At 42.3% G+C, this 12,526-nt stretch overlaps 1 protein-coding gene across 7 annotated transcripts in view; it reads left to right on the forward strand.

The window, feature by feature from the left end:
• LOC124238003 (unconventional myosin-Ib) overlaps positions 1-12,526 on the forward strand; it is a 179,916-nt gene that overhangs the window by 24,091 nt on the left and 143,299 nt on the right. For 4 of the 7 annotated variants that reach the window (XM_046658308.1, XM_046658310.1, XM_046658311.1 and 1 more), the window contains one exon: positions 10,146-10,286. In XM_046658308.1, the coding sequence (XP_046514264.1) occupies positions 10,152-10,286 (135 nt within the window). In that variant the 5' untranslated portion in view covers positions 10,146-10,151. Of the gene's footprint in view, positions 1-10,142; positions 10,287-12,526 lie in introns of those variants that run through there. The other 3 variants (XM_046658306.1, XM_046658307.1, XM_046658309.1) reach the window with 1 other exon arrangement.

The following is a 12,526-nucleotide window of genomic DNA, read 5'->3' on the forward strand; positions in this document are numbered from 1 at the left end:
GCTCTCTGATGATCCTTTGCCAGTTGTGACTTGGCTGGGAAGGGTAGAGGTGGTGGGAACAGTCTTGGAAGGCAGAATGGGCTGTTTCTCCCCAGTGTGTGTTCATTTTATTGCTCTGCACCCCAGAGTCCTGCGGGCCAGCCGCTCTGCCAGGTGGTGGGCCCTTCGCACAGGGAGAGCCCGACCTTCTCCAGCGGGAGGAGACGACACGTGGAGTAACGGCTGTGCTGGAGGAGTTCTGGCTCGCTCGGAGCACGCTGCCTTTGGGGAGTGGCTGCTCACACTGGTTAAGTCAGGCCGGATTTATTTCAGATAAGAAGCTCAGCTGAACCTCTCGGGCCTACAGCTAGAACCACTCTCAGCATCTACAGCAGCCTTCCTGTCTGTCCCACGTGGTCCCTCATCGCTGCTTCTCTCTACACGTCTGCTTCCTTCCTCTCCTCAGACCGGCTTCCTCTGTAGGAGCCCGGCAAGGCTCCCCTGAATGATACACCCCGTCCCCTGCATCTACAGGAGCTTCCTGGTCCAGCGCTCGCAGCCACCTGGCTATAGTCTCTGTCCTAATTCCCGATCCTGGAAGCTGGAGTCGTTTGGGCAGGTCTACACCCCTGGCCCAGTTAGCCATGGCCTGGTTGAAGGAGCTGCCAGAGGCCTTGGGATGTTCGTGTGTCGTGGGAGGTTTGCCCTAGGGTAGGGGGACTTCAGAGAGAGAGATGAGACTGAGGAGGAAGGCTCAAGGCAGGCTGTGGAGTTATGTGATCTCTGATAAGGAAATTTGTTTATTGTGGTAAAATATATGTAACATAAAATCAACCATTTTAACCTTTTTAAGTGTACAGTTCAGTGGCATTAAGTACATTCACATTGTCGTGCAGCCATCGCGACCATCCATCTCCCTAACTTTTTCATCTTCCCACAGTGAAACTCCTTACCCATTAAACAACAAGTTCCCCTTCCTTCCTCCCTCAGCTCCAGGGAACCACTGTTCTCCTTTTTGTCTCTGAATTTGTCTGCTCTAGTACCTCATAGAAGTGGGGTCAGGCGCTGTCATTTTGTGACTGGCTTTTCTCAGTCAGCATGTCTTCAAGGTTCGTCATGTGGCAGCAGGTGTCAGAATTTCTTTCCTTTTTAAGGCTGAGTAATATTCCATTGTATGTACAGTCACATGTCTCTTAACAGTATGCATTCTGATTAGGTGATTTCGTCATTATGCGAACATCATAGAGTGTACTTACACAAACTTATGGTGGTATAGCCTGCTACATGCCTAACCCATGTGGTACTAACCTTATGGGACCACTGTTGTATATACCGTCTGTCGTTGACCTGCATGTTAGGTGGCACATGCCTGTGTATACCGCATTTTGTTTATCCATTTATCAGTTGACGGATACTTGGATTGCTTCTACCTTTTGACTATGAATAATGCTGGCTTTGAACATGGGTGTATAAATGTCTGTTTGAGTTTCTGCTTTCACTTCTTTTGGACGTATACCCAGAAGTGGAATTGCCGGGTCATATGGTAATTCTATGTTTCATATTTTTGAGGATCTACTAAGGAATTTGAATATTGGCTTAAAGACACAGGAGAGTTGTTGAAGGATTTAAAGGAGAGCTTCCCTGATCAGGTGGTGATTTCGAAAGGCAGGTTGGGGAGTATGGCCCATGGTTGGGGAAGGAGAGGGCTGGCAGAGGCTGTGGTGGCAAGGAAAGGCAGAGAGGCCACTTGGAAGGGTGTTGCCTTCCAGAGAAGAATGATGAAGGCTGCGCTAGGGCAGTCACAGTGGGGAAGAGAGGGCAAGGGATGATAGTGGGAGTGATTAAGGTGCTATAATCTATGAGACAGATTGGCTGTGAGGGGGAGGGAGTAAGAGACAGGGAGAGGACAAGGATGAGAAACCGAGTCAGTTGTGACTTTGTGGAATTTAGGGGGAATAAGAGGTTTGTTTTTGTTTTTGTTTTTGTATGGTAGCAGATACAAGTTTTTGACATGTATTCAGATGTTAGACACAGCCAAGTGGTAGAGATGATTGGTGGGCAGGCTGTTGATAATATGAGTTGCTAATTTGGGGGAGGGGAGAAAGTAAAGAATAAAGGGGCAGATGGGCATGCAGTTTGGCTGAATTTAAGAGTGATGGGGATATTATTGCTGTAGCCCCACAGTTTCTAGCTCCTATGGATCTGTTTTACATTCCTGTCTTGAAGCAGAAATATATAAAACCAGAAATGATGGCGATTCTTTGGTTACAAAAATCTGATTCCATAAGGATTCTGATAAATTCAAAAGGATTTAGATTAAAGCATGAGGGTGTTGAATTTGGCTTATATTCTTTTAGCTCATCCACGCTTTTTTTTCTATAGTGAACATATATTGCTTTTACTCATTCAAAAGGTCATTTGAAATTTCAGAAGTTGCCTATTTTCTTGCCTTGACTCCCTTACTGAACTGTGAGCTCCTGGGGGTCGTGTGGGGACGGCAAGTACCATGATTATTTGCTGTGTCGAGAGCACTTAACACAATGCCAGGGGCCAACGGGACTCCATACTGTAATGGCGGGTGTTCTGACTTGAATGGAGATTTAACTAACCTCGAGGTTTGGCGCTCTTTTGAAAGATCTAGGAAGGAAATTCCAGTTCTCCTCCGTCACTTAGCTCCTCCCTCACATTAGGTACTGATCCACAGCCTATGGACTTGGCCCCCTCTGCCTTTGTTTTGCCATTAGGATTTGCTGAGATTTATTTTGTCCATGAAATCCTGCCACATCGGCCTGGTTCTCTTACTTAAATGTGTTTCTCATGTTATTCTTAAAAGCATTAGTGATCTCTTTGGGAGCCAAATGACTCAATTCTGTTTCCTGTCCTTTGTTGATAATATCATGTTTTCAGAGGAGTGGATCAAAGTGGCTTGAGGCTGGGTCATTATTTTGCCTTCTGGTCGGCTGTGACAGACCAACCGATGGCAGCTGTGAGAACTGCGTTATGGAGTGACTCAGTCATCACTCGTAAATTTGCATACTTGTTTTCCCTTTGTACTTCTCTGAATGCATACCATATGCAAGAGGCTGTGCACTGTGCCTTTGGGGAATAAAGATGAATAAGGTGTGACTTTTGACATCTAGGAGCTGATTCTCTAGAAGAGGGGCTGTCGAGCACACGAGCACACGTGACACCATACAGGGAGGTTAAGGAGTGGAATTGGAACTGGAGTCCGATAAGAACTGTAGTTACTATGCTGAGAAGACTCCGTGAAGATGCTGCCTCCGATGTGTATTGCTAATGATGTCATAGTAGATGTGTTTTAAATGTCCTCATTTGTAATTACCAAAGCAATAAATATCTACTTTCATTAAGTTTTCCCGCAAGTGGCTTTGATGGCTTTGCTTTCAAATTTCCTTCAAATTTAAAAAATTCTTGTTAATCATTGTGGCCTCACCTCTGATTTGTGAATGTTCTTTCAAATTCTACAGTAAAGCTATCTCAACTTAAAAATATGCATTTGTTTTCATCTGTGATTCTGACAACTTTGCTTAATGTGAGAGACCACCAAATGTTTTGTTTGAGCTTATCCTGCATCTCTTATTAGTTATTATTAAGTTAATGATTAATTTGGAGTAGCTTTTCAGGGTTTCCATTTTGATATTGAATAGTAGAATGACCATGTACTTCATACGGATGTGCCGTCTGGTTTGGCTGTCTCTCCGTGGGGCTATCGGCTTGGGGAATGTGATCTTGACATTCCTGGGCACAGATGACATTAACATGGTAGGTGGCTTACCATTTAAGGTTGGTGACTGGGTAGATTACTTATATTTAAATGTTAGGTTATAGATGACATTTTAAGATGCTATAGGATATTTACGCTGCGTTCTCTTTTGATTTTGAGGAATTTTTGAAGTGATGCTCTCAATATGTTAAGTGGTATTTTTATACTGCAAAAGATGCCAGAAAGTGAATTGGTGTACACTAAAATACAGGTAGTAATTTTGGTCATTTATTTTGTTTTTCTTGGATAGATGAACAGGTGGAAAGAGATGAGGCAATAGGTGGGCTGGTGGCTGGGCTAAATCAGCACGTTAGCTGAAGGGACCCTGCTCCCAGGTTCCCCGAAAGCTCTCCCAGTGCTGTATTTTGTAGATTGCTTTCACCAAGATTGGGAGAAACAGGTTAGGTTTTGCATAGTAATAAAGATCAAACAGTGATATAATACTATATTTTGGCCACTGTACTTAGTGTTCATGTCACTGAAGGATCTTGGTTGCTGGCAATGCAGGAAGAATGTAGAGACAGAAATGCAGAACGGTTGGAAGACTTCGAAAGATACAGGCTTGGGAGACAGGCAGAGACCAAGGAAAGGCCAGAGTGCTGGGCTGCAGGATCTGTAGGAGAAGCCATGCCACAGAACCACCTGGTCTTCATGCTGCTGCTATTACTGCAGGGACTGATGAGTATAACCCCCACCGCCTGCGTTCGTCGTCACCTACGACTCAAAGTTCCAGGAGCATCTGAGTGGCTGTACATAAGCCATGTTCCTTGGGGTACGGAGAGAGCAGATCTGTTTCCTTTGGATTCTGGAATGGGAATTGGGCACTACTTCTCACTAGGTTACTTGTTATCCCAAGATAACTGGGGATTCCCTAAAAGGGAGATTAGGTGCTATCTGTATATTGGATAGTGTCCCGTTTAAAAAAAAAATGTCTACTGTGGCTCTCTCCTGTGGCTGTCCAACATTCACATCCACCTTTCGTACCATACTTGTGAGACTGAAATGCTGCCACCAACATAATGAAACTCTTCCCTGTGTGGCTGAAAACACAGCCACACCCCTCTTTGGAGGTTCTGCTCTTTGAGAAGATCTCCTTTGTCCATTGTCTTCCATGGCTGCATCGGAGATCAGCATTGGGGAAGATGGCTTTATCAGAGGCTGTGATGCTTTCGTGGTTCTGTTTTTGTTCTCATGAGTTGGAGTTCTTGGGGTTGATTGTCTTAAGAATCAATCAGTTCTAAGTTACTGTCCACCAGACTTCTTTGGCAGTATAGATCTCTTAAAAATATGGTTGACTTTTAAGGTTTATTTGCTTCCATGGACGAAGTAACCGAAACTGGAGATACTGCCAGCTCCCAAGGTTTTGAACCTAGAACTTGTCTGAGAACTTGTCTCCTGGCAGTTGGACCTGGCCTTGGTGCCCTGCAGAGTGCCTTAGCTCTTGGGTAGTACAATCCACCTGGGAACAGTTAAGACACATAGAAAGCAATGTCTAGGGTGGTACCTCTCCTGTGCCGTAGCTTCGTGGTGTGAGCGCTATCGCTTTCTTAGGCCGTAGAGGCAAAACAAAACTTAGGATAGGTCCCATTTCCTCTGCATCTCCCACCTCTGGGCAGAGTGACTCCTCTTCTTAGCAGCACCATATGTTTTCCTCTCTGGCTTTCAGACAGGCCAGTTTCACAGCAGGCTTGTGCTTTTCTTATAGATCCTTAAAAGTAGCTGACACATCGTCTGGCATCTGAATTTTTCTCGAATTCTCTAAAGTTGCAGGCACAAGGTCCAAGTCTTAAGGCACAGCAGCCCATGGTTTAATCAGCTGTTTCGCTATTAAATAACAAAGATGATCATCTTGCCAGTCCAAGACAGTAGGTCCTTACGCCCTCTACCCTGTGGCCTGAGCTCAGCCAGTCCATGCTCTTTTGTGTTTTACTTATGACACTCCATTTCCTCTTCCTCGTACCAGCTATCAGCTTCTTTTATTAGGTAAGATACTTTCTGTTGCAAATAATAGAAAATCTAACTCAAACAGTTTAAACAATAGGGAGAATTAACTGGCCTCCATGACTGAAAACTTGAGAGCTGTGGGGCAGCCTTCAAGTGCAATTTGATCCAGAGGTTTGTGATGTTATGAGGGCTCCAACACAAATTCCTGGTTGTTTTCTTGCCCTGCCCTCCTCCATGTGTTGTCTTCCTCCTCAGATGGGGCCCTGTCATGAAAGCAGACATGGCTGCAGCAGTTCCAAGGATCACTTCTGAAGATCATGCCATCCAGAGGTGTATAGAACCTTTGTCCTAAGATTTCAAGCCCAAGCCTCAGGCTCAGCTGTCTGAGCAGCCCTGAGTCACTGACAGTGGCTGGGAGGTGGGAGTCTGCTGATCGTCTTAGACTGGATCACGTGCTGCCTTCCTGGAACATGGGAGAAATTTTGCTTCTCTAGAACATGGAGTCCCATGGGGGTCTTGGCAAGGGCGAACAGAAAGCATCCTAAGTGCTCTATGTAGGTTCTCATTTAATTCTCCCATGTGAATTCTTCTAATAGTTTATGAAAATCTTGAGTTAGCAAGTGATTCTGAAATTTATTGTTGTGGTAAGCATTGCTCTTTCAGAGAAAAAACAGATCAACTTTTTTTGGTGGAGGAAATATACCAACTAATTTCTTTGAGATGTCAAAGTGAACCAAACTGAAGCTGGAGACAGTAGGCACAGAAGGGAAGTCAGTCCCTTTGTGGGAAGATAGGGCAGTGCCTCCACACGGTGTTCTCAGTGTCCCGTTTTTACCATGAGAATGAGGGAGGATGTCACTGTTTTCTCCCCAACAGTACTTAGATGCTAAAAAGACGAAAAAGCGAAATGAAATAAAACTGTGCTTGAATGACTAAATGACTGTTGGTATCACCTTTTCAGTTGGTTTACTCATTGTTGCATTTTGGTTTGCAAAAGTTGTATTTTCAGAGTTTCTCACTTTTACCAAGTGCCTATAGCTCGGCATTTGTTTGGCCCTCTCCCCGGCTTCAGATATAAAGTTGGGATAGAAGTGTAAAGATTGGAACCCATACAAACTTGCTTGAAGCTTGTTTTTGAAAAGATGGTGAAGCAGCTTTAATTACAGAGAAAGACTGGCTGCTTAATTCTTGTTACCTGCAGTGAAGCCCTGGTCTTTCGGCAGCTGTTTCCATAAATAGACTTTATGTACAGGAATCCACCCCCCCGGGCAGAGTTCCCATTCAGCCTCTTCGCTTAATGTAAATTGCTGGTTTGAGGTGGCTATTTTTGAAACCCTTCTCAGGTTGATTTCCCCCTTAATCCCCAAGCCTTCTTCCCTCACCTGCCAAATTATATGTAATGCACAGCAACTAGAGTGCTTTTGGCATTTCATGAGACTGAGAACTTGAAATTTGATTTAAATGTTAAGTTATTGTGACAAAGGTTGGGCACTCACGTTCTGTTTCTGTGCACGTCTTTCCACGGACCTGGCAGGGGGAACAGCTGTCTCCCTGAATTCTGCTGCATCTCCAGAGAATGGCAGGTGCCCCCACCCCACCCCCTCTGATTTTGTTTTAAAACAGGGTCTGGCCTAGTTCAAAGTGATGGAATCATTCTTAGTGCTACTATTGTTGGGTTTTAGTAGATACCTGGGGTTATTTATTCTGGGTGTCGTTGACATGAAGTTAAAAAAACATGTATTAACAAAAAAGTTAACTCTTTTTATTCTTTTGAAAGTTAAATTCTTCCTTACTGAGTTGTTTTTTTTGAGAGAACCTCTCTACTTCTTGGTCTTTCTTTTCTGGCTTTTCACTGAGCACTGAAGAAAATTTTTTTTAATAGGGTTAGAAATAAAGGATATGTTTGTGGATTCCTATAAATCATTAGTAATTAATAATAAAAAATTATGCAATTCCCACTCCATCCTAGTTCTCTTTAAAATAGCCTAACTCAGTGTAGTTTCTATTGCCTCTAGGAGACCTTCTGAATGTTCTGGACTAGAATAGGAGGACGTTTATTTAAATTGCTAAGTCTCAAGCAAATGGACCCACCTTTCTAAGATATAGTATACCTGGGTGACTCCCTTTTTTTTTGTATGTTCATTTCTATTTATTTATTTAAAAAATCTTTTTTCGTTGAGGTAACATTGGTTTATAACATTATATAAATTTCAGGTGTACATCATTCGACTTCTATATAGACTACATCATATTTACCACCCAGAGTCTAGTTGCCATCCATCACCCTACAAATGTGCCTCTTTACCCATTGTGCTGTCCCCCAACGCCCTTCCCCTCTGGTAACCACCAATCTATTCTCTGTATCTATGTGTTTGTTTGTTGTTGTTGTTGTTTTGTCTTCCACATATGAGTGAAATCATATGGTATTTGGCTTTTTCTGTCTGACTTATTTGTTTTAGCATAATACCCTCAAGGTCCATCCCTGTTGTCACAAATAGCAAGATTCTATCGTTTTTATGGCTGAGTGGTATTCCATTGTATCTATATGCCACATCTTCTTTATCCATTCATCCATTGATGGGCACTTAGGTTGTTTCCAAGCCTTGGTTATCGTGAATAATTTGGCAATGAACATGGGATTGCATATGTCTTTTCAAATTAGTGTTTTTGTGTTCTTTGGATAAATACCCAGAAGTGAGTAGCTGGATCCTGTGGTATTTCTCTTCTTAATTTTTTGAGGAATCTCCATACTGTTTTCCATAGTGACTGCACCAGTTTACTTTCCCACCAGCAATGTATGAAGATTCCTTTTTCTCCATGTCCTCTCCAACACTTGTTATTTCTTGTCTTTTTAATAATAGCCATTCTGATAGGTGTAGATGATATCTCATTGTGGTTTTGATTTGCATATCTCATTGTGGTTTTGATTTGCATTTCCCTAATAATTAGTGATGTTGAACATCTTATCATGTGCCCATTGGCCATCTCTATGTCTTCTTTGAAAAAATGTTCAGATCCTCTGCCCATTTTTTAATCAGGTTTCTTTTTTTGTTGTTGTTGTTGAGTTGTATGAGTTCTTTATGTATTTTGGATGTTAACCCCTTATCAAATATATGATTTGCAGATATCTTCTCCCAATTGCTAGGTTGTCTGTTTGTTTTGTTGATGGTTTCTCTGGCTGTGCAGAAGCTTTTTAATTTGATGTAGTCCCACCTGGGTGACTCCTTAATGCAAAGAATTAAATGTACTTTCTCCTTAGTATTAGGGTCATGAATATATATGAGTAGTCATTGCATGTTAATTTGATTTTGCTGTTATAGTGGCATGTGTGTTGGAATGAGAATTAAGAACATTGAAGTCACTCTTGGCAGGTTATATTATATAGGCAACCTCCGATTTACAAGTGGGTTGTGTTCTTTTCTTTATAAGTTAGTGTTGGTACCTGGAATGAAATGTCCCCCCATAGGTGCAGTGTCGTAAGTGGTGACTGAGAGCTTTAACACAAAATGTAACATACTCTTAAGTCACCATAAGCAAAATTTCGTAATCTCTCTGAGCTTCAATTTCCTTATCTTAAAATGGGGATGATAATAACAAACCTACCTCATAGAGTTATTGTGAGGATTATCTTAATTAATTCATGTAAAGTTCTTGATGTAGTGTCAGATATGTGGCAAGTACTCAGTAAATGTTAGCATCATTTTTTTTTTTTTAAAGATTTAATTTTTTTCCTTTTTCTCCCCAAAGTCCCCCGGTACATAGTTGTATATTCTTCGTTGTGGGTCCTTCTAGTTGTGGCATGTGGGACGCTGCCTCAGCATGGTTTGATGAGCAGTGCCATGTCCGCGCCCAGGATTGAACCAACGAAACACTGGGCCGCCTGCAGCGGAGCGCACGAACTTAACCACTCGGCCACGGGGCCAGCCCCTGTTAGCATCATTTTTTTAAACGTTATTTTCTGGGAAAATGCATTCTGAATTTTATCATGGAGTGCCGGGGAATGGCAGCTTGGGGGAAGCAGGTGCACAGAGGCTCGAGTCTGACAGTGGTGTTCAAGGGCTCATGGAAGGGGGTGGATTGGGTTCTCTTGCTAGAGTTTTGCAAGTACAGGTTGGGAGAGAGGATGGTGTAAAGAAGAAAATGGCGACCCTGGCTTCCTAGTGGCTCTTCTGTAGCTGGACTTTGCCTGGGATGATGGACTGGAGGGAAGTGTGTTTGTGGCAGCAGGTTGGCGGATGGGGCTTCTCGTGGCTTGGCAGCGACTGCAGCACCTCAGAGGCTTCTGACGTAGGTTGTAGGGAGGGGAGGTCAGGACATTGTGAGGCAGGTGAGGGCCGTTTGGAACAACCAGTGTTTCATTTCTCCAGTGGTGCTAAGAACCCATCTGAAATAATTTTGCTCATTTAAATTGACCCTTCTTCCCTCTTTCCTCTAGCAGGAGACTATGGCCAAAATGGAGGTGAAAACATCCCTTCTGGACAACATGATTGGAGTGGGTGATATGGTTCTTTTAGAACCTCTCAGTGAGGAGACCTTCATCAACAACCTCAAGAAGCGCTTTGACCACAATGAAATATATGTGAGTAGACACCAGGGTCATCTGTGGGCTTGAGGCTTGTGTGTGGTGGCAGAGAGCTGGCTTCTCTGCCACAGACTGTTCCCTCCTCTTTCTGTGATCAGAGTGCAGAGGTCTTTGTTTATACCCTCAGAAAGAGCTTTGTGTTTGCTCAGTTGGCACGTGAGTAATATCGATTAAACTCAAATGAGTGTGCTTTCCATATGGTGTTTGTAGAGTGCTGGCTGCGTGCAGACTGTGGCCCTGGATGTTGGGGGCATTCTAAAGCAAGTAGAAGACTTTGTGCCTGCCCTCTGAGGAATGTGTGTTCAGGAGGAATTTTGAAATTCATAGGCATCTTCTTGAGTGCCTTCCTAGGATTAACAGTCTAATCATTGAGAAGCTACTCATTAAAATGCAAGGCCGTGAACGGTCGAAAAAGACGTGAACCTTTTTGACATTTGTAGTTAGCAGGGACAGGAGCAAATTACCAGATAAGAAAATGTGTTTGGTCCCTGGAGATTTGGGAACAATCATGTCCTGCTCTACAAAAGTAGAATGTCATATACAAAAATGAAAACATAAATATATATAATAATCAGAGAAATTTTGTGTGGTAAAAATTCTTTATAAAGGATTTCACAGTGTTATCAAGTTCCTTGAATATATTTAAAACATTGAGTGAAAAATAGAATTTATCTGCAGCTTTTCAGGACTTTGTGTAAAGCACAGAAGTTTGTGTCTGTTCAGGTAGAGAGTGTTGTTAACTAAACCAAGGAAACGGGGCATTGATATCCTGTACCAGCCTCTGAGAATGAAACAGGATGGATTAGATAGAAGTAGTTTTAACTACTTCTGCCTCGCTTCTGAGTTCTTCTTCCCCCTTTTTTATAGTGTATTTGTGTCTGGAGTTGAATTGGGTTATTGGGACATGCTTCATATTTTTCTGTCTATCAGTGTGGGAACAGTAGGAGGAAGTATAAATAAAAGGAGAAATCATAGCTGATACACGTAGGGTCAGTTTTGCCTTTTGTGGAACTAATATATATATATATATATTTTTGAGCTAATATATTTTTAAAAATTATGGGCAAAGCTATGTTATTTTATGTCACGTATAGCTTTCCTTTCCAGATAGCCAATCATGTTTCAAGAATAGCTTTGGATAATTAATTTCTTAATGAAATAGTGGCCATCATCTGGGAATTGAACTTGCTGCCCTTCTTGATTTGTATTCTTGCAGGTGGGGGGAGGCTGACAGTAACATGAGACATGTGAATATTGCTTTTAGAATATTAATTTGATGACTGGAGATTGAGCTAAGTTCAGAGATGTAGTTAATGTAAAATGCTGATTCAAATGGAAAAGGTAGAAAATGCTGCTGTGGAGCAGGGAAGAGGTATTGTTGAGTTTGGCAGGGAGGCCCCGTGTCACCTTCCCTGCAAGGATAGCAGTTCGCCTTTCAGGTGGGAAAACCTTACGGTTCTGCAGCTTTAATTGACAGAATGGTCTGATAGCAAATGAAAGACAGACTTTAAAGCCTGGCCTTTGAGATGGAGATAGGAGGAATCAATTCTCTCGTAACTAACGTTGCTGATCATTTTTCTTTTTGGCTCTAAGCACAGTTCACTTTTAGGTGAATTGAAAATAGGATAGTGGGTAGAACATTACATGCATTCAAATACCTGATTTGTTGCACTCACTAGACATAAAACAATCCCCTTTTTAACAAAATGCCAAGTGTTAACATTCATGGGTCTTTAGCAGACGAAATGTCTGGGTTTCAGCCCTACATAATTTTATTTTCTAACTATTTTAGGAATGCCCTTTCTGGTATAAAACAAAAGCAGACACTTGCTTTCTGCCTCCCGATATTCATATCAATTAATGTTTTCCATGATCCTTTAGGACTGTCATTTCCATGAGAGGTGTGCTTGATTTTGTACCTTTAAACACACATCATATGGGAGGGCTGGGCATTCTCTATTTTAAGCAAAAAAAAAAAAAAAAATGCAAGTTATAGAATAATGTGTGTAATATGATCCTATTTTTTTTTTAGTGGGAGGTTTAGGGATGTGTACATATGTTTGTATATTTGTGTGCGGGTGGAGAAGGGCGTGCTGACTTTGGGCACCGCAGTGGGGTGGGGTGGGATGTGGGGACAGGGAAGGGTTATTCTTATAGGACTCATTAAGTCAAGCATGTATTGTTTTTGTAATTAAAAAAATTACTGTACTATAAATGTGATTGCCACACCTCTGCAG

Source organism: Equus quagga, chromosome 4 (genome assembly GCF_021613505.1).
Source record: "Equus quagga isolate Etosha38 chromosome 4, UCLA_HA_Equagga_1.0, whole genome shotgun sequence".
Classification (NCBI taxonomy): Eukaryota; Metazoa; Chordata; class Mammalia; order Perissodactyla; family Equidae; genus Equus; species Equus quagga.